The sequence below is a fragment of the Crotalus tigris genome, unplaced genomic scaffold (assembly GCF_016545835.1).
Source record: "Crotalus tigris isolate CLP2741 ecotype Arizona unplaced genomic scaffold, ASM1654583v1 scf7180000017946.1269602, whole genome shotgun sequence".
NCBI classification, from domain to species: domain Eukaryota; kingdom Metazoa; phylum Chordata; class Lepidosauria; order Squamata; family Viperidae; genus Crotalus; species Crotalus tigris.
The window spans coordinates 955250-981260 of NW_024096738.1; the positions used below are offsets into that span (position 1 = coordinate 955250).

Below are 26011 nucleotides of genomic sequence, written 5' to 3' on the forward strand. Positions count from 1 at the left end.
CTATTTTCTAGCCTGGTGCCTTAACCACTAGACTAAACTGGCTCATGTCATACATTCTTTCACTTGTTACTCTTTTTCATTTTTCAATAAAAATTATATTAAAAAAAGGAAAGTCTTAACTGTTCTTGCAGACACTGGACCCATTGCAGCTTCCAAATGGTCTTCAAGAACAACCTCATGTACGAGTGTATTGCAGTAGTCCAAATACTAAGGGATGAGTGATTCTGAAAAGAATTTATTGATCCAAATAATATTCAATGTTTTTGCCAAGAACTTTAAATAAGATTCATTCCATATGTTTCTTCAGCCTAAGATCGTTGGAAAATAAAATATTAAATGGCCATTAAAACCTTGCATGTTCTGATATATTTATAAAAAAAATGTAAGTAAGGGAAGATAGGCCATTAGATCCAGTCTCCTACTTGGTATAGGAATTGAAACAATACATTTTAAGTAGTCCTTAGCTACTAAACTAATACAATTTTAAAAGTTAAATGATCAGGTAGACTTGAGAATCGAGGGGAAGTGCTATTATTAAAATACTTTTTAATGTATAATTATATTTTATTTCTTCAGTTTTACTTTGGATTGGACAATAAGTGTAATAAGGAATGAGATAATTGAAATTACAGGACTCTTGATGGCTGTCCATCAAGGTTTGAAACAATGGTTGAATGTGTAATACAACCCAAACAATAACAATATAAGCCACCAGGAACCACAAATGTGTGAATTGGACAGCTCTATAAATTTGTTTAATAAATACACTGATCTTTCTATAGAACATTGCAGTGCACAACCTGTCAGTAGCAGCTGCTGATCAAACAAATTCTCCGTTTTCCATAAACAGCTTATTTTTTAAAAGCCATTCAATTACCTTGCTTGGGCAGAGTACTTCAGAATGTAAGGCTAAATTCTCTTGATTTAAAATAAAGGTACATATTTATTCTTTTCTTGTATACAGCCAGCCAGCGTGACTTTCAGACGAGTCGATGCTTTTTTTTAACATGCAATGAACTTTGTTTTAAAAATGAAATATATTGGCTGACTTTGCACAACATGCCGAAGCATGTTCAAGATGTGGCGTATTCAAACATGGGCAGCTGCACTGACAAAATACACTAAATGTGTTTCTTTTAAACTTAGTTATTTTTGGGATAGTCTTGGGGTTGCGTGAACCCAGCTCATTTGGTATGTACTATGTCAGGGGTAGTCAACCTTTTTATACCTACTGCCCACTTTTGTATCTCTGTTAGTAGTAAACATTTCCAGCCGCCCACTGGTTCCACAGTAATGGCGATTTATAAAGTAGGGAAGTAACTTTACTTTATAAAATTTATAAAGCAGAGTAACAGCAAGTTAAAGCATATAATAATAATTACTTACCAAATACTTTATATCGTACTTTCGCTAAGTTTGGCAGAATAAATCTTTATAAAAAAACTTATTGTAGTTAAATCTATCTTTTTATTTATACTTTGCATACATAGAAGCATGAAGTCTGATGAAATTACATTTAATTAATTAAATTATTAATGAGATCCCTGAGGCTGATGCTGCGAAACTAAATACTGGATATCTGGTTCAATTTTTGTAAGGAACAAACAAAGGTCTCCTCTTTCGGAAATATTCAGGCAGTTTCTTTCTTTGGTCATAATATGATTAACAGCATTAAAGCCTGATTCCACAAGATATGAGGTAGGGAAAGGTATCAATAAACTGAATATCATTTTCCACATATTTGGATATAAGACAGGCATAATTAGCTGAACTGCAAAGAATCTATATTTGCTTGTGGGGTTTTTTTTTAGCTGTGATTTAGAAGCAATGGAGCAAGAATAACTCCGCCTTTTGCCCTTCGACCTAATGAGAGGTCCACTACATTCATCCTCAGCAGTGAAGGACTCCACTGCTCTTCTGTCCTAGTATGGTGTGCCATACAACAGGCCTTCCAGCAGCAGGTGGAGGGACAGCTGTCTATTATGAGTGCTCTTCCAATAAGTTCTTTTCTGTCGGGGTTGCAGCCTCTGTAGGAGTCAGCTTTGAAGAGGAAATTGCTATAAACTTCACATGCTTTCTTTCAGAACTGCATTCACTTTCTAGAAAGCCAGCAGCAAAACAATTCAACCAAATAGACTGGGTAATATGCAGTAAATAAGACTCCTCATTTGGTAACGTTTTCTAGACCAAGGGAAGAGACCTCATCTCCTTCTCTGCTTCCTCTCAGGAGTGATAAATGTAAAACCTCCCTCAAGTTAAACTTGATTTCTGAGGATTACATGGCCATAGTTTTCTCTACAAAGTGGTTTCCTGTTGTCTGTTTCTAAGATGTTTTTCAACTTCGCAGTCTTGCTTCTTGCTTTTGTGAGAAGAAATTTCTGCCTTTTAATGAAATATGCTAATCTGAAATGATGCTCCCAAACTCTTCTAATTTTAGGTGCTATGAAAAGAAACTGAAGCAATTGGAACACTTCACCGTCAGACACGAAGCCCAAGGGAGAATATGCTAACACATAGGATGGATGTCCCATAGAAAGTCAAGGCTGTTCTCTCATATTCCAAAGTATATGACACAGGGAAATGGAACTGAAATACAGATTAATTTAGACACAACTTCCTGTAAAACAGTGGTTCTCAACCTGTGGGTCAGGACCCCATTTGGGGTCTAACGACCATTTCACGGGGGTCGCCAAACAACGCAGTCCGCCATTTTCCCCCCCTTTTCCTTAGCTGTGCTACTCCCTTTTATTCTATTGGCTTTTGAAAGCCAATAGAATAGACTCTCTTGAATAGAGTCTAATTCTATTGGCTTTCAAAAGCCAATAGGAATTGTCCAGGCTGTCTCTGCCCTGATGAGCCTGCCAAAAGTCCCATTCTGCAAATGGTGCTGCACCAGTTGAGTAGTCCTCGACTTACGACCGGTTGAGTAGTCCTCGATTTACGACCGGTTGGGGGGTTGTGGCATTAAAAAGGTTGAGAACCACTGCTGTAAAAGCTGCTGATCATCTACATAGGCTGAAATATAAACAAATACACGCCTGAATTAACCAGAATGTAGTTGCCATGCCCAGTTTCAGTGTTTGTTTTCTGGCCATTCCATTGTTGTGAGAAGCCCTAGGAAATTGCTAATTGAAACAAAACACTTTTAAAAATGCTGCTGGAGAGATCAAGGAAGGCAGGAAACAGAACACAATAAAACCAGGGTTTATATTTCATTTAAAAACTTCCAATAGCCAGCTTATTACTAGCACTAGATCAAAAAGTAAAATACATTTCTCAATAGATATTTAATTTCCATTCATCTGATAACTGCTTCATGAGACCATATGTATGTTGTAATTAACATCAAAATTGGCAGCTAACTTTGGATTATTTGCCAGCAACATGCACAGAGGAGCTCCCTCCTCCTCCAAGATAAAATTAAAGCTGTTTTTATATAAACTTGCATAGTGTAATTCCTGGTCACCAACTGTCGGAATTTCATTCCTTACCATCTTCCTTTCTGAGCTGGCATCAAAGAAACAGCAGGCAGTTGCATGAAATTAAGTTCTTTATTTTTCACCCAAGAGTGATGATAGCTAGCTGTTAGTTGGACAGCTATAGTGATCACTTCCATCCAGCACAGTATATGCATTTACAATCAGCTCTTATACAGCTTTTCTGGTTCTACACCTCAGCATCATTCCATACAAGAAATTTGCTTGCTTGGGCCTTTAACCTTTCTTAGAACACTTTTATCTAAGGAGAAGCTATTATCATGGTTCTGATAGATGAGACCATAGATGAGCATTTGCTTTCCTCAAAGAACAGTTTTAATGGCTACATAATATCAGCAAGAACAATATACCATCAGAGGAAGAAGTAATAAGAAAAATCCTGGACTGTGCTGAGATGGACAAATTAACAAAAGAGATAAAAGAAAAGGAAGACACAGAGTATTATATAGTATGGAACAAGGTGTATGTCTGGTTGGAGACTAGAAATAATAGAGGAGAATAAATATGGAACGGTCAAAAGTGAAAATATGTGTATAATAATGTATAATAAGAATAATATGAATTATCCTTAGTAAGAAGTAGAACATGAAGGAAGAAAAATGTAAATAAGAAATAATGGGGCTATAAGGACAAATATTCTAAAGAAGAATAAGGGGGAAAGGTAAATGTTAGATTACTGTTATGTAATTGCTGTAAAAAAAAGGAGGAGAATATATGGTGTGTGTATGTGTGTTATGTTTTGCTTTGTTCTGTTTTGTCTTGTTGGTTAAAAAAAATATATCAGCAAGAACAAAGGTGAAACCAAGACTGCAAGTCCCCCCCCCCAAAAGGTTACAAAATAAAAGTTAAACTCCCCACCCACTAAATATGTAATAAATCACATTCTCCAATTAACACCTTTGGCGGGCTCTCTAACAGCAATTCTAGCCCACCAAACACTTGAGCGATTTGACCTTGGTTCCCATAAGAAAGTTATTGTTTTGTCTGGAACAGAAGAATGCATTTCCCTCCCCCCAAAGTTGTGACAAACCAAAAAATGAAGAAAAATGGCCAAAAGTAGTTTCGTAGGTTTGACAGCTATCCTTAAACTGCACTTATATTGTTTCCATGAGTAACCTGCCAACAAAACTTTAAATGAGATATGGTTTCAGAGTATTATTAAAAGTGTAAATGTTGTAATAATATATTCTATATAATGTTCTAATACAATAATAAGAATGAACCTGTTGAAGGATCTGATTGGGAATGGCTGTGACAGAATCTAGCATTATGATTAAAGTCACCAGACAACAGACTTCTATCAGCTTAAGACTTTTTTTTAATACATAAATATATTTTACATGTGGACAAAATAATAGCAATAACAACCACTGTACTAGGTTACTTACCAACAAGGAATTCTGACTTGTCATATGTGGGTGTGATCCGAAATTAATTTGCAGTGCTGGAGAAACAGTTTCTAATTCTGAGGAATAGAAACTGAAATCGTTTCCTTTCATATATACCAGCATACACAATAAAAGAAACTACTCTGGGAATTGTTGTTACGAGCGGATGGAGCCACAGATGCCGGCAAGAAAAGGTAAAAGAAAACCCCTCTGTAGATCCATTAAGGGCTCTGTGTTCTAAAGCAGCTTGACTGGCAGGTGACAGGAGTGAAATCTTTCCACACTTGCAACCTGTTAGTTTAATATCTTGATAGGGGCTCCATCAATCAATCTAGGTAGCTACCTACACTCATCTGACCACCCATGTTAAGGAGGATTGGTGGTTGCTTTTCACCGGCAAGTGTTATTTGGTGGAAGGGAAACAAAGACATAGCCCAAAATTGCTGTGTAAGGACAGCATTGCTTCCAGCCTTATTTCTGTTGTGCAATAAAAGGGATCATTACTGGTGGTAGCACAACTGATGCTGACATACTTTGCTGCCAGCCAAGGACTGGATGGGACTTTGGTGCAGCTGACCCCTTTTTGAAAGTCAAACCCTGCAGGGATTCTGTCCTACCTGCAACTGAAGTTTACAAATTTCGGTGATTTGTTATCTGTTATTTGAATTATTGTTACTATATTAATCTATTTTAGGGAATTTTATTCTGTTATATGTCTACTTTTCAGTTTTATTAATCATTATAGGAGTATGTATTTTTATTGTAGTGTTTTCTGCGCTAAAGGTTTGGATCTGAATGAGTCTTATAAGGGGCAAGCAATGCAAGCATCCCCTAAATCTTCCCTCTACAAAGAAGGACAGGAAAAGGGCGAGACTTTAAACCCTTTCCCTAGTTTTGTAGTCTGGATCTAAAAGAAGGAAGAAAAAACTTTGGACATCCTTCAGTATAGTTTATTTTTATTTGTACAACTTGCAACAGAAACATGTAACAATTTCAATCTCACATTTGTACTTAGGATGGCAAATAGAATCAAAGGATTTTTGGGAGAATTATGCACCCAAAGGACGTCCAGAAACAACTTATATTCTTTATGAAATTCAGTGGGGAAGTCACAAAATATGGAGGCACTGGTGTACCAATAGCTTTTCCCAACATGCAGAAATCAATGCTTTGGATAAACATGAAGAGATACTGCAGCAGAATACAACAAGATGCCATATCATTTGGTATCTTAGTTGGAGCCCTTGTGGTATTTGTAGCCAGTTCATCATTGAATTCTTGAAGAAGCATCCTAATGTAACTTTGAAGATAAAAGTAGCTCAACTGTTCAGTCCTAATGATAAGCGCAACAAGAATGGCCTCAGGAAACTAGTCACTTCTGGAGTCCAGCTATTCATTATGAGTCAGTCTGGTAAGTTAATATTATCACCCCAAATTTATTTACATAAGTACCCTATATTTGTACTATAACTTAACACCATTTCCCTGGGATGAGCTAAATCTCCAATGGGTGAGAAGTTGAGCCGGGCGGTGTGAAGCTCACCAGCTTTGCACCTTGCTGCCTGCTGAAACTGAGCAGGCTGGGGGCTAGGCAGCATTGCATTTCTCATCAGATTCACGCCACCCAGCTCAGCCTCTCGATGCTGTGAGGAGAGTGCCCCGCTGCCTGTCAAAACCCCTCCCACAGAGCCCATCAAGCTGGATATGTGAAGTAGGCCAGGGCCATTTGCTGGCCACTTCCAGGCGATGGTGCATTTCTTCATTCCTCACAAAGGGTGACACCTTCCCAGCATGCACCCAGGGGGCGGGGCCGACACGGCAGGGGCTGGTTCCTTGCTGTTTCCAGACGGCCTCATGGAGCTAAGACTGGATGTCTTTCAGCATAAATGGCAACCACAAAACTGTACATTGGCTCCCTCCCAGCTGGCCTGGGTCAGGGCCAAGGCAGCGGGGGCTGTTCCCTCACTGTTTCCAGGATGAGCCACATGAAACCACTTTGCGGGCCGCATCCGGCCCCTGGGCCTTGTGTTTGACATGTCTGGTGTATCATAAAATAACTGGTAAATTATGTGGATCATGTAACTTGTAATCACAGAAATGATATAAGGTACACCATTCATGTCATTTGCAGGATGACATCATGACTTATGTGATGTCACTTGCACCCCATACGTAGATGCCCATGAACAACAGAAAGAAGTTTGTATGCATACTTCCGTATTGTACATTAGTGTGTTTTAATGACTTGTTACAATTAACTACTGAACTAATAGTTTCAATTATTGTGTATCTCTTCATTTGTGTCATCACTGACAGATCTCCTAAAAACTATCATTCATTTATAGCAATCAAACAACATGCCACCTAAAATTATACAAACCTTTGTTGTAACAACCTACATGCTTTATATGCTTAGGTAAATATAGCATGAATGTGGGAAGGTTTGCCAACAAACATGCTGAAGTTCTAGTATAAACCTCATTATTAAGAAAAATAATGATCATAGTTTTAGTAGTCTTCTTATAACCGGACCAGAGCAGAAATCAAGCACATGAATCCAAACTGAAATTTTATCCTATGTACAATTAACTAAATATTTATTTTTTAGATTATTATTATTGCGGGAGAACATTTGTTGCTCAAAGAAGAATGGACAATTGCTATTTGAAATCATGGGATTTCTTGTTCTCAATATGGCACAATCTCCTATATCTTAATGCAATCCTGAATGAATAGTAAGTTGCTACTTTGAAATAAAAGCTAAATTCAAAATGAGTACCTAACTGTTAGTATTTTATTTGTCAGGCATAAGAAATCAGGAACCAGAGTTGTTCAAATGACTACAAGTTTATTCCATGATATCTTTAAACAAGAATCTGAACTACTAATGATCAAGGCAAATTGCTGGTAGATAAGAGTCAACAGAATTCAAGAAAGGCTGGATTTAGATTTTTTGTGGGTGCAAAGGACTCCAAACTGATGACATACTTGACTCCTCTCTCGGGCACAGCCTGGTCATCTCCTACATTATTTTAGTGGAGGAATTTGGTTGACATTCCCTGAAATGCTTGTGGGTAAATCTGGAGGAAGCAGCAGATTGCCAAAACTGTTCATTTGCAGATACATACATATACATATACACGCAAACAAAGAAATAGAATATAAATGAGAAAGAGAAAGGTTTCTGGAAATTCTCTAGCATTTTTGGACTTGACTTGGTCACCCTGCCTATTTAACTTATGTGCAGAGCACATCATGAGAAAGGCAGGGCTAGATGAATCAAAAGTTGGAATTAAGATTGCCAAGAGAAATATCAACAACCTAAGATATGCAGATGGTACCACTCTAATGGCAGAAAGTGAAGAGGAACAAAGAGCCTCTTGATGCGGGTGAAGAAGGAGAGTGCAAAAGTTGGTTTGAAACTCAACATTAAGAAAACCAAGATCATGGCATCCGGCCCTCTCCTGGCAAATAGATGGGGAAGAAATGGAGGTAGTGACAGATTTTATCTTCCTGGGCTCCAAGATCACCACAGATGGGGACTGCAGCCAAGAAATTAAAAGACGCTTGCTCCTGGGGAGGAAAGCTATGGCAAATCCAGACCACATACTAAAAAGCAGAGACATCACCCTGCCAACAAAAGTACGTATAGTCAAGGCCATGGTTTTCCCAGGTGCAATGTATGGCTGTGAAAGTTGGACCATAAGAAAGGCTGAGCGCAAAAGAATTGAGGCCTTTGAACTATGGTGCTGGAGAAGACTCCTGTGAGTCCCCTGGACTGCCAGGCAATCAAACCGGTCAGTCCTAGAGGAGATCAACCCTGATTGCTCTTTAGAAGGCCAGATCCTGAAGTTGAAACTCAAGTACTTTGGCCACCTAATGAGAAGGAAGAACTCACTGGAGAAGGGCCTAATGCTGGGAAAGATTGAGGGCAATAGAAGAAAGGAATGACAGAGAATGAGGTGGCTGGATGGAGTCACTGAAGCAGTAGGCGTGACCTTAAATGGACTCCAGGAGATGGTAGAGGACAGGAAGGCCTGGAGGAACGTTGTCCATGGGGTCGCAATGGTTGGACACAACTTCGCAACTAACAACAACAACAACAAAAGATGGTCACAGTTTCCAAACTGAAAACTATGGTTAAGTCTGTCCATATATTGTGAAGTTAAAGAGTTTTCATCATATCTTCTGACACAAGAATAACACTGCCATACATCAAAAACATCTCAGAAACCACCAACCATATGGAATCAGGGTAGCACATAAGCCAACTAAAGCCTTCCAAAACATCCTACATAAACAGAAAGACCCAGCAGCCTCAGAAGAAAAAACAGGAGTCATCCGACAACATACAGTGTAATAACTGCAACAGCCTCTATGTAGGACAAACAAGCAAAAGACTGGTAGAATGCATCTATGAACACCAAGTAACATTCAGACATGCTCTTTAATTTAATACAGACTTTTTAGAAGCCTGGCACACAAATTAGTCATTAATAGATATATAGACATAAACAATATCTACATACTGTACAAAAGAGACAATCAATAAGCCACAAAAGGAACAAAAATACCACCCCCCCACCAGCACCCCACCAGCACCCATCTGAGCATAGGATTAACTTCAAGATTAACATCAGACCAACAATCAAGAAGTAAACAATACCATAACCAAAGAACTTACAAACAAGCTAACAGTAAACAGCCAAACAAAAGAATCCCCATGACCATTCCCCCCAACATGGACAGGGCAAGCCACTAGAACAGGGGTGTCAAACTGCCAGCCCGCGGGCCAGTTGCATCATGTGGTGGCAATATGTTGCAACACGTCACGTGACGCGGCAAGATTGACACCCGTGCACTAGAACATAAACTGAGAACAAACGCTACTCCTTACAAGCACTGATGAGGTTACATAGTTTGGGTAATGAGATGTCTGCAAGAGAGCAACCAAGGTGAGAGAGCACCAAGCACCACTCAGAGTTGTTCTTATCTTAAATCAGTCATTTTTTTCCTAATATGGAATGCAGGAAGGAGAATCGATGATGTCTGTAACACACTCGATAGAGTGCCCTCTTCCTAACATCTGTCTTCTCCTAGGAGAACTTCAAAGCCTTCTTCAGATGTTGATGTTAGTCCTGTTAATTAGGATTAAGCAGAACGATTTCCTGTATTATTTCTTAGAAAGAATTTGCTTTTTCCTCAATTCTCCTTTCTTTTTACAGATCATTCAGATCACCTCCACACCATCAGTGTTTCCACCATCCCCCGATTCCTCACAAAACAGTTTGGATCCAACTCGCAATCATCTTCATTTTTGCTAACATGAAATCATGGAAAACATGGCAGAAACAACAAAAGTCAAAAGTCAACAAAAAGTGTCCATTCTTCGCTTTATTGATAAGAGATGCAAAAACATCATTTAATAGTTTGCCAAAACATCTGAGTGATTGTCATGATCAGGGGTAGTCAACCTTTTTATATCTACTGCCCACTTTTGTATCTCTGTTAGTAGTAAAAATTTCCAACCGCCCACCGGTTCCACAGTAATGGCGATTTATAAAGTAGGGAAGTAACTTTACTTTATAAAATTTATAAAGCAGAGTAACAGCAAGTTAAAGCATATAATAATAATTACTTACCAAATACTTTATGTCGTACTTTTGTTAGGTTTGGCAGAATAAATCTTTATAAAACAACTTACTGTAGTTAAATCTATCTTTTTATTTATACTTTGCATACATAGAAGCATGAAGTCTGATGAAATTACATTTAATTAATTAAATTATTAATGAGATCCCTGAGGCTGATGCTGCGAAACTAAATACTGGATATCTGGCTCAATTTTTGTAAGGAACAAACAAAGGTCTCCTCTTTCGGAAATATTCAGGCGTTTCTTTCTTTGGTCATAATATGATTAACAGCATTAAAGCCTGATTCCACAAGATATGAGGTAGGGAAAGGTATCAATAAACTGAATATCATTTTCCACATATTTGGATATAAGACAGGCATTTTTTTACTTGCCATAGGTTTTCATATCCACCACTATCAAATTTATGTTTACTTTCTTCATCATATCTAATTTCTAACAGTTCTTCTTGGCAAGTTGTATCAGCCTCTTCAATATTTGCGGTAAAAGGATTTTTCATCCAGTCATACACCTTCATTTTCAAAATATCTTCAAATCGTTTTTCCATGTCCAATTTAAGTTCGTTGAGGAGGCTACTGAATCTGTCAATATCCTCTGGAGTTACATCATCTTTTATAGATGATAATTCAGGAAACTGATGAAATTCTCTCTTCAATAGATTATAACAAAGTAGTTCAAGTTTGTCAATAAATAATGACACAATACTTTGGCAACCTATAAGAGTTTTATTAGCTCCTTGAAGGTGCAAATTGACATCATGAAATCTCTTGAAAATATCTGCCAAATAAAAGGCATCATTCTTTACTGTTTTTAACTGTTCACACAGATTGGTCTCATTATTACTTTCAAAAAATTGTATGACACAATCATATAATGCTACAAAACGAGCCAAAGATGTACCCTTCGACAGCCACCGAACTTCTGTGTGTGCAAAAGTAACGTAATAAAATCTTCATTATTGTCCTGGCAAAGCTGTCAAAACATTCTATCATTTTTTGCATTGGATTTGATCTTGTTTATGGCTCGAATTATTATAGTTAATGATGAATGGAGACTTGTACTTAGATGTTTTCCCACAGCAAGTTAAAGCATATAATAATAATTATTTACCAAATACTTTATAGAAGATAGGCTCAAGATCCAGAAGGAGTTTGACAGACTTGAACATTGGGTCCTATCCAACAAAATGCAATTCAGTAATGAGAAAAATAAGTTCTTACATTTAGGCATACACAGGTATAGAATAAGTTACGGTATATGTGTCTCAACAGCAGTAACTGTGAGATGGATCTAGGTGTCCTAGTGGACAAAGTAAGGTCCTACACATAGACAAGAAAAACCAAATGCACAGATATAAGAATAGGTTGTATCTTGCTCAACAGTGGGATCTAGGTGTCCTAATAGGCCACCACTTAAATATGAGCCAGCAGTGTGCTGCAGTTGCCCCCCCAAAAAACCTAATTCAGTCCTAAATTGCATCAACAGAGTGAGAGTTTCCAACTTACAGGAAGTGATAATACCGTGTTATATTGCACCGGTGAAACCACACTTGGAATATTGCATACAATGTTGGTCGCCATGATACAAAAAATGTTGAGAACCTAGAAAGAGTGCAGAGAACAGCAATAAAGATGATATAAGAAGTCTGGAGACTAAATCATATGCTGAATGAGGAAACTAGATATGTCTAATCTAACAAAGAGAATGACTAGAGATGATATGATAGCAGTCTTCCAGTACATGAGGGCCTGTCACAGGGAAAAGGGAGTCAACTTATTCTCCAAAGCACTTGAGGACAGGACAAGAAGTAATGGGTGGAAAATTATCAAAGAGAAATCCAACCTAGAACTAAGGAGAAATTTCCTGTCAGTGAGAATTTACCTGCAGAAGTTGTGGGTGCTTCATCATTAGAGGTTTTCAAGATTGGACAGCTGGGACTTCCGGCTTTGCATGGTAGCGACTGGGCGCGGGCTTGCAGATTCTCCGCACCCCATGGCTAATTTTGCCCTGCCAGGGGATCCTAAATGGGTCTAAGTCGCCCAGGAGAGAAAGAAGGGTGCTCCAGCGATTCTGGAATGACGGCGGCTGTTTGTTTGACTTGGGAAAGCCTTCTAACCCGACAGGAGAAAGGCTGGCCATATTGCATCGATCAGCCCAAGCTACTTGCAACCGAAGTCCAAAAGCACTAACTAGCACACCTGTGAACAGCCTGCTTGAAACTGGATGAGGAATTTGATCTTCTCTTTTCTATTTTACATTTAATTTCCTGGAAAAAAATCCCCAAGTCCATAGGCATCAGCTTTCCAGAGACTCGTCAGCAAGCAGGCGCGGTTCCGAAGACAGCTCCCCGACCACCCAGCGACCCGGCGACCCATCAGATGTTCGGTGATCCGGGAAACGCCACCGGAGACAGCTGGCATGTGGCTGCACACCAGCTGATCGTCATCTGAAGGCTCTGGCTGGCTGCCGATGGGTGGACTGCTTCCGACATTCCTCACCCTGCGCACCATCCTCGCTCTCCCCTCACTTGTTCATGTCAAGCCTGGAGGGCTTGACAGGCGGCCCCTCTACCAGGGTTCCTCCTGGAAAGCAAGGAAAGATATATAATTAGGTACATACTGTGAAGACTGATACAGTCAGCTCCCCCCCCCCCGGCTTATGAGGATACATGCGGTGGTACTGTCGTAACAACCGAGGAGCTGCGACATCTGCTTCCCCCACCCAGGAGGCTGGCTGCCAATCAGCTGGAAATTTGCATTCAGATGCTTGGCAACTGATTCATATTTATGATGGTCACACTGTCCCAGGGTCATGTGAAGTGACCAAACCCTGCTGCAACCACCCAGCAGATGGAGGTAATAAAAACCAAACACCCCCTCACCCTACCCCCACTGCCAATCCTCAACATAAATGCTCACAACAATGAAAACCTCGGACAGGAGGAAGAGCACAGCCAGGCAGGCAGGTGTCTTCCTCGGTTGTGGCTTGGGGGAAACTTTTTTCAGTGCCATTGAAACTTCGAACAGTCACTAAACGAACTGTTGTAAGTCGAGGACTACCTGTACTTTATCACTTTTTTCTGTTTTGTTTTTTGTTTTTGGTCATCAAGCTTTTGACACCTTGCTAGGCGACTGGTGGTACCCGGATGTTGCCATATCCTAAAAGTGGTATGATGGGTGAAAAGGTTGAAAAGCCCTGCTGTAGAAAAGGGCAATCCAAAAAGATTCTTCTCTTTTCCATCCACAATTTCCAGGACTATAGATTCCAAGGACATTAAAAAGTTTAAAGTATAAGCTGTGTCTGGGCATCTAGCCAGGTTTTAGGGCTCCAGTCAAAACAGCTTGATAAGGTTAAAAATGCAAGGTTAAACGTAATTCTTAGTTTTGCCACTAGATGTCATTAGATGTCCATTCCCACTAAACTTTAAAAAGTTTAGAAAGTTAAAATCCAATGGTTTCCAAACAAGGAATAAAAAAAAAAAGATTTATAAATGCAAAAGTTTCCCCAAATTTCCTTCTTCTATCCCTCAATTGTCTTCACAATGTTATTATAAGTCAGTTTTATTTTCCCCCAAAGCTTAAACCTCTGCTTATAGTTCAGGAGAGAGGGGTAGAGAAAAAAAATCCCCCCTCCCTAAAGCTTGCATATTTCTTGCTTTTGGGAGCTTTTTCTGGAACCGGTATTTTTGGCTTGTATAGATAAGGAAAGTAGTCTCACCCAGATCAGCTGTTTTGCTTTCATCGGGGTGACTTTTGGCTTGCTGGGCATGGGCATGCTCTACCACCTCTACTCGAGCTTGCTAGCTGGCCGTTTCACCTCCTTTGTGCTGGGTGGGCCAGGTGCTCCAGGTGGCGGCAGCAGGATAATGTACCTGCACAAGCTGCTGCTGGTGGCTCGAGGTGGGGCTAAGGTGCATCGGGTGTGTGAGGGGAATAGGCTTCATGCACGGGCCAAGGGCAAGATCTGCAAGGGGACCAAGGAGATGACCAGCAGCGACCTCCTCTCCAACCACAAGCAAAAACAGATGGGATGGAGTAGGTGCGTCTGGCGGTCTGCATCATGTGCCTCCTCCCTGCCCTGTTCCGCCTGCTGCTGGAGGGCTGGCCTGATATTCGCAGTGGGCTGTGGAGCCCCAGAGTGTGCCGGTCAGGTGGCTGGCAGGCTGTAGCTGCTGATGGACACTGTCGGCTGCCATGCGCTCGCTGGCCTCTGTATGTGGGGGCCGATGGTGTCAGACAGCAGCCACCCCAGCCCCTGCCTTGCCTCACCTTGCCCCACGGCAATGGCACCCCCGCCCTGACCCTTGTCTTGTCTCACCTCACTCCACAGGATGAGCCTCCTGCCCACCGCCCCACCCACCAGAGACTTCCTGGACCTCCCTCAACCCTGCCCGGCCCCCACAGGTGTCCCCCCCATGAGCAGCATTGAAGTGGCCATACCCATCCAGGTCACTCCCACCCCATCTGCCATGACCACCACAGCCATGCCCACCCAGTGGACCATGCCCACCCAGCACCCGGTGATAAATAAGTGTGTTTTGGGTTGCAGTTTGGGTCTCTAAAAAGCTCGCCATCACTGTCTTATGGCCAATCATTCAGCTAGCAGGCTAGGTCACGGAACTCCTGGGCATACTCTGCTACACTCTTCTAGCCCTGGTTGATGGTCTTATACAGTATCTGGCTTTTCAGTCAGCAAGCGGGCCCTTGAAGTGGAATGTGGCCATGAAGCTGTTGAAATTTCTCAGCTCTGGTGTGTTGTCATTATGACAATTATGACAATCCATCTCATGGCAGCCCCTTCCAGGGCTATGGTGACAGATCTCACCTTGCCACCCTCTGTAGCTATTTTGGGACTGTACTCCTGCATGTAGGTCCAAACCTGTGATAGGAAGAACTCCAGTTGCTTGGGGTCTCTGTCAAATTTCACGCCCAGCAATGGGGTCTTGCAGCTCCTTCTCTTCATTGATGCAATCCCCACAAGGGCCCCACATTCCTCCAGGTGTTGGGGCTGCAGCAGCTGCTGCAACTGCAGGTCTGACTCTTGCATTGCCTGCCACAGTGGACATCATCACCCCATTGATTGCTGAGGTCAGGCATAGTTGATTATCTGGCAGAGAGGCTCAGTTGAGAGCTTCGCATGCCTTGATGTTCTCAAAAGCTCCCTGCATAAATTTGATGGCTTGCTCCATCAGCCAGTTAGCTTGGCCCTGCTTTCCACCCATCTCTCCTTCCTCCTCCTCCTCCAGTTCTTCCAATACCATCCTCTGTTCCTGCCAGCAGCTGTCATGGCTTCCCCAAGTGAAGGTTACCCCCAAGGGCTCCTCTTCCCAGCCCTGCTTCCTTCCAACAGCTAAGGACCACCTGTGTCAAGCTACAAACCCTACGGCCTTTAGGACCGCAACTTGCTTCTAACTTGCCAACAGAGGGGGGAGGAAGGGAAGAGAGCTTTGAATCTACAGGTGTCCTTTTTCAGTGTGAGACTCTAAGCTGCTGAAGAATCGTATTTGCACAACTAAAGTCTGTTGACATAATAATTACTAGAAGATGTATTGGACAATGTGACCTGTACTGTCAGAGAAGGGTGGGAAAAGTTTCATTCTTTTAATTAACCACTTCCCGCCATTTCCTTAGAGCTAGCTTCCCTTTGATCCTACTGGTTTGATTCTGCTCAATAAATGATTAAATTAGAGGACTTAATGACTCTGGTGTTTTTCTTATTTGGGCTTTTCAGTCGGAGGTTGATAACCCGATCCTTGGAGAGTCGCCATAGTTCTCTGCGTCTCTCATCCATTAGGAGAGATCCATCCAGGTGGGGGCCTGGACAAACATTCCTCCCAGCATTTGATCTCCTCCTGATTACTCCCTTGAGCCAACATTGCATGCACAGTCCCCATGGTAGAAGTGATGTCCTTTCCGGGTTGACCAAAATTGCAGATTCTGTTTAATGTCCCAGTCTGATCCCTTAGGGAAGTAAAAATCTTGATTCCATTTGAAGTGAAAAGGCATTTTTACTAAGGAATGCTGGTTGCAGTAGAGTCAAGTGGAATCTAAAATTCCTGTATGTTAATACAGAATTAAATTCCTGGTTTCCCCTAGCCCTACCCCCATGGTCCATAGCATAGCCAATCCAACATTGGCATCATGTTATGAAAAACTCTGTGGTGTTTGGGCTGGTGAAATTCCACACTCAGGACAAATGGCTTTGAGGATGCCAGCACAAATCAGATTCCAAGCTACTCTGTTCTTCCTCATCTGTCAATTCCCCCCCTCTCAATTTCCCATCATAAAAGTATACAGAAAATTGGCCATTTGTTTCCCCCCCCCCAGCCCTTCCCTGACACTGAATAACCAGAATGCTGGAAGTAAAAATGTGAAGCTGAAGCTGGTGGTTCTGACAAAAGGGCTTACTTGGAAACAGTTCTCTGGTGTTGCAGGTTGACCTCAGAATTTCTCAGTTTTCCCCCTTATTCTATTCCATTCCAACAATTCTATGCCACTTAATATCCCTGACATAGAGCGGCATATATAGAAAAACCCACGGAATAAAAACAACCAAATGATAGCAAACAATATACAAAATAACAAGATGAGCAGATCACACTGTTTAAGCTCCCAATTGACCTCTCCCAGAGCAAAGGTGTTTTTTTTCTTTGTGGAAAAGTTGGAACCAGTTCTATATGTGGGCAAACTGCTCTGTAAGAGGGCTGCCATGTAAAGAAGACAGCTCTTTAAAAAAAAGTAGTATTTTATTAAAGTTTCTAATAAACAGTAAAAACTAATGCAAACTAACTAGAAAAAAGTTCAGAAGTGCAAAAAAGAGCAACAAATAATAACTTATAAACTTATCAAACTTCACACCAAGCATAAGCTAATACACTATTTATCTTCTTTTAAAGTTACAAATAAAAGATCTTTTCCTTGTAGCCTATTTTTTTTTAACTCTAAGCAGTCCAGAAATCCTGATCTTTTCAAGTTCAGCAAAATATGCATTAAAAAAACTATCAAATTTTATCCCTGGTCAAATAATCAAACTTTATATTCCTTCTGTTTGCTCACAATCTAGACTTTAAAATTTCAATGGCATCATTAGATTTGATCTTTTATTAAAGTTTGGCATTTAAAAGGAGTACTTCAAAGCTTTCACCAGCCTACTTTGAAAATCCCATAAATAATCATCATCCAGAATTTGTTGTTGCATAAGCTGTTTCAGATCTCTTTTTTTTAATTAGTGTGGTATTTCCATCTTTGGCATCAAGATCTCAACTGTTTGTTGTCTTCCATACTTTGAGACTCTACAGGTTGTCTTCCATACCTCTAGACTACAAAAGATATCTTTAAAGTTTTCTTCATTGTCTTCTAAAAGCTTATCCATTGAAATCTGTATTTTTTCTATGATTATTTTTATAAATTACTCAAGGTGGTGAACATGCACAATACTCCTTCCTCCTATTTTCCCCACAATGACAATTTTGTGAGGTTGAGGGAGAGTGACAGGCCCAGGGTGACCCAGCTGGCTTTCATGCCTAACGCAGGACTAGAACTCATGGCCTCCTGGCTTCTTCACTGGAGCAAACTTTCCTGACGCAGGCTCAGTTTCCACCACTACTGGAGAATGGTTGCAAGCTGTTCTGGAGTGAGGGAGGGAAGAAGTCAGATGGGAACAGAAGTGAAAATACTGGTGTAGAAGTAACTATCAAGTAATTTTCTAAGAAACGCTGTCTCCAACCTAATTAGCTGAACTGCAAAGAATCTATGTTTGCTTGGGGGGTTTTTTTTAGCTGTGATTTAGAAGCAACGGAGCAAGAATAACCCCACCTTTTGCCCTTCGACCTACTGAGAGGTCCACTACATTCATCCTCAGCAGTGAAGGACTCCACTGCTCTTCTGTCCTAGTATGGTGTGCCATACAACAGGCCTTCCAGCAGCAGGTGGAGGGACAGCTGTCTATTATGAGTGCTCTTCCAATAAGTTCTCTTCTGTCGGGATTGCAGCCTCTGTAGGAGTCAGCTTTGAAGAGGAAATTGCTATAAACTTCACATGCTTTCTTTCAGAACTGCATTCACTTTCTAGAAAGCCAGTAGCAAAACAATTCAACCAAATAGACTGGGTAATATGCAGTAAATAAGACTCCTCATTTGGTAAAGTTTTCTAGACCAAGGGAAGAGACCTCATCTCCTTCTCTGCTTCCTCTCAGGAGTGATAAATGTAAAACCTCCCTCAAGTTAAACTTGATTTCTGAGGATTACATGGCCATGGTTTTCTCTACAAAGTGGTTTCCTGTTGTCTGTTTCTAAGATGTTTTTCAACTTTGCAGTCTTGCTTCTTGCTTTTGTGAGAAGAAATTTCTGCCTTTTAATGAAATATGCTAATCTGAAATGATGCTCCCAAACTCTTCTAATTTTAGGTGCTATGAAAAGAAACTGAAGCAATTGGAACACTTCACCGTCAGACACGAAGCCCAAGGGAGAATATGCTAACACATAGGATGGATGTCCCATAGAAAGTCAAGGCTGTTCTCTCACATTCCAAAGTACATGACACAGGGAAATGGAACTGAAATACAGATTAATTTAGACACAACTTCCTGTAAAACAGTGGTTCTCAACCTGTGGGTCAGGACCCCATTTGGGGTCGAACGACCATTTCACGGGGGTCGCCAAACAACGCAGTCCGCCATTTTCCCCCCCTTTTCCTTAGCTGTGCTACTCCCTTTTATTCTATTGGCTTTTGAAAGCCAATAGAATAGACTCTCTTGAATAGAGTCTAATTCTATTGGCTTTCAAAAGCCAATAGGAATTGTCCAGGCTGTCTCTGCCCTGCTGAGCCCGCCAAAAGTCCCATTCTGCAAACGGTGCTGCACCAGTTGAGTAGTCCTCGACTTACGACCGGTTGAGTAGTCCTCGACTTACGACCGGTTGGGGGGTTGTGGCATTAAAAAGGTTGAGAACCACTGCTGTAAAAGCTGCTGATCATCTACATAGGCTGAAATATAAACAAATACACGCCTGAATTAACCAGAATGTAGTTGCCATGCCCAGTTTCAGTGTTTGTTTTCTGGCCATTCCATTGTTGTGAGAAGCCCTAAGAAATTGCTAATTGAAACAAAACATTTTAAAAAATGCTGCTGGAGAGATCAAGGAAGGTAGGAAACAGATCACAATAAAACCAGGGTTTATGTTTCATTTAAAAACTTCCAATAGCCAGCTTATTACTAGCACTAGATCAAAAAGTAAAATACATTTCTCAATAGATATCTAATTTCCATTCATCTGATAACTGCTTCATGAGACCATACGTATGTTGTAATTAACATCAAAATTGGCAGCTAACTTTGGATTATTTGCCAGCAACATGCACAGAGGAGCTCCCTCCTCCTCCAAGGTAAAATTAAAGCTGTTTTTATATAAACCTGCCTAGTGTAATTCCTGGTCACCAACTGTCGGAATTTCATTTCTTATCATGTTCCTTTCTGAGCTGGCATCAAAGAAACAGCAGGCAGTTGCATGAAATTAAGTTCTTTATTTTTCACCCAAGAGTGATGATAGCTAGCTGTTAGTTGGACAGCTATAGTGATCACTTCCATCCAGCACAGTATATGCATTTACAACCAGCTCTTACACAGCTTTTCTGGTTCTACACCTTGCTTGCTTTTTAACCTTTCTTGGAACACTTTTATCTAAGGAGAAGCTATTATCATGGTTCTGATAGATGAGACCATAGATGAGCATTTGCTTTCCTCAAAGAGGCTACATAATATCAGCACGAACAATATACCATCAGAGAAGAAGTAATAAGAAAAATCCTGGACTGTCAGCAAATAACATAAAAGAAAAGGAAGACACAGAGTATTATATAGTATGGAACAAGGTGTATTTCAGACAGAAACAAAAGTGTATTTCTTAGTAAGAAGTAGAACATGGCTGTTCTGTTTTGTCTTGTTGGTTAAAAAAAAAAAAATCTGAAACCAAGACTGTCCCCCCCCAAAGGTTACAAAATAAAAGTTAAACCAAGGCAACAGCAATTCTAGGAGCGATTTGACCTTGGCTCCCATCTGGAACAGAAGAATGCATTTCCCTCCCCCCAAAGTTGTGACTGAAGAAAGATTAGTTTCGTAGGTTTGACAGCTATCCTTAAACTGCACTGTTTCCATGAGTAACCTGCCAACAAAACCTTAAATGAGATATGGTTTCCTATATTCTATTAATGTTCGAATGAGCTGCATTCAATAACCTGTTGAAGGATCTGCTGTGACAGAATCTAGCATTATGATTAAAGTCACTTGCTTAAGACTTTGACAAAATAATAGCAATAACTGTACTAAGTTACTTACCAACAAGGAATACTTGTCATAATCCGAAATTAATTTGCAGTGCTGTTTCTAAAGGAATTGAAATCGTAGGAAACTCTCTGGGATGTACGAGCAATTGTAATCTGTACAGAAAGCAGCTTGACTGGCAGGTGACAGGAGTGAAATCACACTTGCAACCTGTTAGTTTAATATCTTGATAGGGGCTCCATCAATCAATCTAGGTAGCTACCTACACTCATCTGACCACCCATGTTATGACCGGCAAGTGTTATTTGGTGGAAGGGAAACAAAGACATAGCCCAAAATTGCTGTGTAAGGACAGCATTGCTTCCAGCCTTATTTCTGTTGTGCAATAAAAGGGATCATTACTGGTGGTAGCACAACTGATGCTAACATACTTTGCTGCCAGCCATGGATGGGACTTTGGTGCAGCTGATGCCCTTTTTGAAAGAAGCATCAAACCCTGCAGGGATTCTGTCCTACCTGCAACTGAAGTTTTGTTATCTGTTATCTATATTAATCTATTTTAGGGAATTTTATTCTGTTATATGTCTACTTTTCAGTTTTATTGTACTGCGCTAAAGGTTTGGATCTGAATGTCTTATAAGTACAAGCATCCCCTTCTTCCCTCTAATTTGTTTTGTAGTCTGGATGAAGGAAGAAAAAACTTACAAGTATAACTTGCACAGAAACATGTAACTAATCTCACATTTGTACTTAGTGGCAAATAGACAAAGGATTAGAATTATGTCCAGAAACAACTTATATTCTTTATGAAATTCAGTTCATATTGTGTCAACCTTTCACTGCACAATGCTTTGCATAAACATCTGCTGCCATATCATTTGGTATCTTAGTTGGAGCCCTTGTGGTATTCATTTTGATTCTTGAGAGGCATCCTAATGTAACAGATAAAAGTAGCTCAAGGCATGATAAGCGCAACAAGAATGGCCTAAAACTAGTCACTAGTCAGCTATTCATTATGAGTCAGTCTTAAGTGTACCCTATATTTGTAATAACAATACCATATGAGCTATCTCCATTGGGGGAGAAGTTGAGCTGCGAAGCTCACCAGCTTTGCACCTTGCTGTCTGCTGAAACTGGGCAGGCTGGGGGCTAGGCAGCATTGTAAAGATTCATGTCAGCAGCCTCTCGATGCTGTGATGCCCCGCTGCCTGTCAAAACCCCTCCCACAGAGCCCAGGGATATGTGAAGTAGGCCAGGGCCATTTGCTGGCCACTTCCAATGGTGCATGCACCTTCCCAGCATGCAGGGGGCGGGGCCGACATGGTGCCTTGCTGTTTCCAGCGGCCTCATGGAGCTAACACTGGTTCTTTCAGCATAAATGGCAACCACAAAACTGTACAGCAAAAGGCAGCGGGGGCTGTTCCCTCACTGTTTCCATGGGCCATCCACTAGTGGGCCTTGTGTTTGACATGTCTGGTGTATCATAAAATAACTGGTATTATGTGGATCATGGTTATCACAGAGGTACACCATTCATGATTTGCAGGATCATGAGATGTCACATACGTAGATGCCCATGAACGTTTGATGCATACTTTGTATCTTGTTACTTATACTGTACAACTCTTCATTTGTGTCATCTACAATAACAACTATTTCATTTTAGCAATCAAACAACATACCTAAAATTATACAAACCTTTGTTGTATACATGCTTTATATGCTTAGGTAAATATTGCCAACAAACATGCTGAAGTTCTAGTATAAACATCATTATTAAGAAAAATGATCATAGCTTCAAACTGGAAGAATCAAGCACATCAATCCAAACTGACCTATGTACAACTAACTGATCTAAATTTGATTTGATATCACGGGATTTCTTGTTCTCAATATGGCACAATCTCCTATATCTTAATGCAATCCTGAATGAATAGTAAGTTGCTACTTTGAAATAAAAGCTAAATTCAAAATGAGTGCCTAACTGTTAGTATTTTATTTGTCAGGCATAAGAAATCAGGAACCAGAGTTGTTCAAATGACTACAAGTTTATTCCATGATATCTTTAAACAAGAATCTGAACTACTAATGATCAAGGCAAATTGCTGATAGATAAGAGTCAACAGAATTCAAGAAAGGCTGGATTTAGATTTTTTGTGGGTGCAAAGGACTCCAAACTGATGACATACTTGACTCCTCTCTCGGGCACAGTCTGGTCATCTCCTACATTATTTTAGTGGAGGAATTTGGTTGACATTCCCTGAAATGCTTGTGGGTAAATCTGGAGGAAGCAGCAGATTGCCAAAACTGTTCATTTGCAGATACATACATATACATATACACACAAACAAAGAAATAGAATATAAATGAGAAAGAGAAAGGTTTCTGGAAATTCTCTAGCATTTTTGGACTTGACTTGGTCACCCTGCCTATTTAACTTATGTGCAGAGCACATCATGAGAAAGGCAGGGCTAGATGAATCAAAAGTTGGAATTAAGATTGCCAAGAGAAATATCAACAACCTAAGATATGCAGATGGTACCACTCTAATGGCAGAAAGTGAAGAGGAACAAAGAGCCTCTTGATGCGGGTGAAGAAGGAGAGTGCAAAAGTTGGTTTGAAACTCAACATTAAGAAAACCAAGATCATGGCATCCGGCCCTCTCCTGGCAAATAGATGGGGAAGAAATGGAGGTAGTGACAGATTTTATCTTCCTGGGCTCCAAGATCACCACAGATGGGGACTGCAGCCAAGAAATTAAAAGACGCTTGCTCCTGGGGAGGAAAGCTATGGCAAATCTAGACCGCATACTAAAAAGCAGAGACATCACCCTGCCAACAAAAGTACGTATAGTCAAGGCCATGGTTTTCCCAGGTGCAATGTATGGCTGTGAAAGTTGGACCATAAGAAAGGCTGAGTGCCAAAGAATTGAGGCCTTTGAACTATGGTGCTGGAGAAGACTTCTGTGAGTCCCCTGGACTGCCAGGCGATCAAACCGGTCAGTCCTAGAGGAGATCAACCCTGATTGCTCTTTAGAAGGCCAGATCCTGAAGTTGAAACTCAAGTACTTTGGCCACCTAATGAGAAGGAAGGACTCACTGGAGAAGGGCCTAATGCTGGGAAAGATTGAGGGCAATAGAAGAAGGGAATGACAGAGAATGAAGTGGCTGGATGGAGTCACTGAAGCAGTAGGCGTGACCTTAAATGCACTCCAGGAGATGATAGAGGACAGGAAGGCCTGGAGGAACGTTGTCCATGGGGTCGCAATGGGTTGGACACAACTTTGCAACTAACAACAACAACAAAAGATGGTCACAGTTTCCAAACTGAAAACTATGGTTAAGTCTGTCCATATATTGTGAAGTTAAAGAGTTTTCATCATATCTTCTGACACAAGAATAACACTGCCATACATCAAAAACATCTCAGAAACCACCAACCATATGGAATCAGGGTAGCACATAAGCCAACTAAAGCCTTCCAAAACATCCTACATAAACAGAAAGACCCAGCAGCCTCAGAAGAAAAAACAGGAGTCATCCGACAACATACAGTGTAATAACTGCAACAGCCTCTATGTAGGACAAACAAGCAAAAGACTGGTAGAATGCATCTATGAACACCAAGTAACATTCAGACATGCTCTTTAATTTAATACAGACTTTTTAGAAGCCTGGCACACAAATTAGTCATTAATAGATATATAGACATAAACAATATCTACATACTGTACAAAAGAGACAATCAATAAGCCACAAAAGGAACAAAAATACCACCCCCCCACCAGCACCCCACCAGCACCCATCTGAGCATAGGATTAACTTCAAGATTAACATCAGACCAACAATCAAGAAGTAAATAATACCACAACCAAAGAACTTACAAACAAGCTAACAGTAAACAGCCAAACAAAAGAATCCCCATGACCATTCCCCCCAACATGGACAGGGCAAGCCACTAGAACAGGGGTGTCAAACTGCCAGCCCGCGGGCCAGTTGCATCATGTGGTGGCAATATGTTGCAACACGTCACGTGACGCGGCAAGATTGACACCCGTGCACTAGAACATAAACTGAGAACAAACACTACTCCTTACAAGCACTGATGAGGTTACATAGTTTGGGTAATGAGATGTCTGCAAGAGAGCAACCAAACTGAGAGAGCACCAAGCACCACTCAGAGTTGTTCTTATCTTAAATCAGCCATTTTTTTCCCTAATATGGTATGCAGAAAGGAGAATCGATGATGTCTGTAACGCACTCGATAGAGTGCCCTCTTCCTAACATCTGTCTTCTCCTAGGAGAACTTCAAAGCCTTCTTCAGATGTTGATGTTAGTCCTGTTAATTAGGATTAAGCAGAACGATTTCCTGTATTATTTCTTAGAAAGAATTTGCTTTTTCCTCAATTCTCCTTTCTTTTTACAGATCATTCAGATCACTTCCACACCACTAGTGTTTCCACCATCCCCCGATTCCTCACAAAACAGTTTGGATCCAACTCGCAATCATCTTCATTTTTGCTAACATGAAATCATGGAAAACATGGCAGAAACAAGAAAAGTCAAAAGTCAACAAAAAGTGTCCATTCTTCGCTTTATTGATAAGAGATGCAAAAACATCATTTAATCATTGCTTTGTCTTCATTGTCCTCATTCTTCCTCTGTACAAAAAGGGAAAAAAGCCATGACTAATGACCTGCCATCATCCCAGATTTTCAGTATGCATTTGCATTCATTTAATAGTTTGCCAAAACATCTGAGTGATTGTCATGATCAGGGGTAGTCAACCTTTTTATACCTACTGCCCACTTTTGTATCTCTGTTAGTAGTAAAAATTTCCAACCGCCCACCGGTTCCACAGTAATGGCGATTTATAAAGTAGGGAAGTAACTTTACTTTATAAAATTTGTAAAGCAGAGTAACAGCAAGTTAAAGCATATAATAATAATTACTTACCAAATACTTTATGTCGTACTTTTGCTAAGTTTGGCAGAATAAATCTTTATAAAACAACTTAACTGTAGTTAAATCTATCTTTTTATTTATATTTGGCATACATAGAAGCATGAAGTCTGATGAAATTACATTTAATTAATTAAATTATTAATGAGATCCCTGAGGCTGATGCTGCGAAACTAAATACTGGATATCTGGCTCAATTTTTGTAAGGAACAAACGAAGGTCTCCTCTTTCAGAAAT

At 40.5% G+C, this 26011-nt stretch overlaps 1 protein-coding gene across 2 annotated transcripts; it reads left to right on the forward strand.

The window, feature by feature from the left end:
- Positions 1–4956: 4956 nt before the first annotated feature.
- APOBEC1 (apolipoprotein B mRNA editing enzyme catalytic subunit 1) lies at positions 4957–25706 on the forward strand. 2 transcript variants are annotated; one of them, XM_039345237.1, is made up of 4 exons: positions 4957–5079; positions 5901–6296; positions 7494–7620; positions 25239–25706. In XM_039345237.1, coding segments are annotated over exons 1-4 (552 nt in total). In that variant the 5' UTR covers positions 4957–5051; the 3' UTR covers positions 25240–25706. The 2 variants fall into 2 exon arrangements, with proteins under 2 accessions (XP_039201171.1, XP_039201170.1); XM_039345236.1 differs by lacking the exon at positions 25239–25706 and adding an exon at positions 10111–10466.
- The last annotated feature ends 305 nt before the right edge of the window (positions 25707–26011 follow it).

Bases quoted from the DNA above. Each gene is read 5' to 3' on its own strand.
- APOBEC1 (XM_039345237.1), top strand. From the start codon at position 5,052: ATGGAGCCACAGATGCCGGCAAGAAAAG. The intron at 5,080-5,900 runs GTAAAAGAAAAC...ATTTGTACTTAG, and splicing joins ACAGATGCCGGCAAGAAAAG to GATGGCAAATAGAATCAAAG. The intron at 6,297-7,493 runs GTAAGTTAATAT...TTTATTTTTTAG, and splicing joins ATTCATTATGAGTCAGTCTG to ATTATTATTATTGCGGGAGA.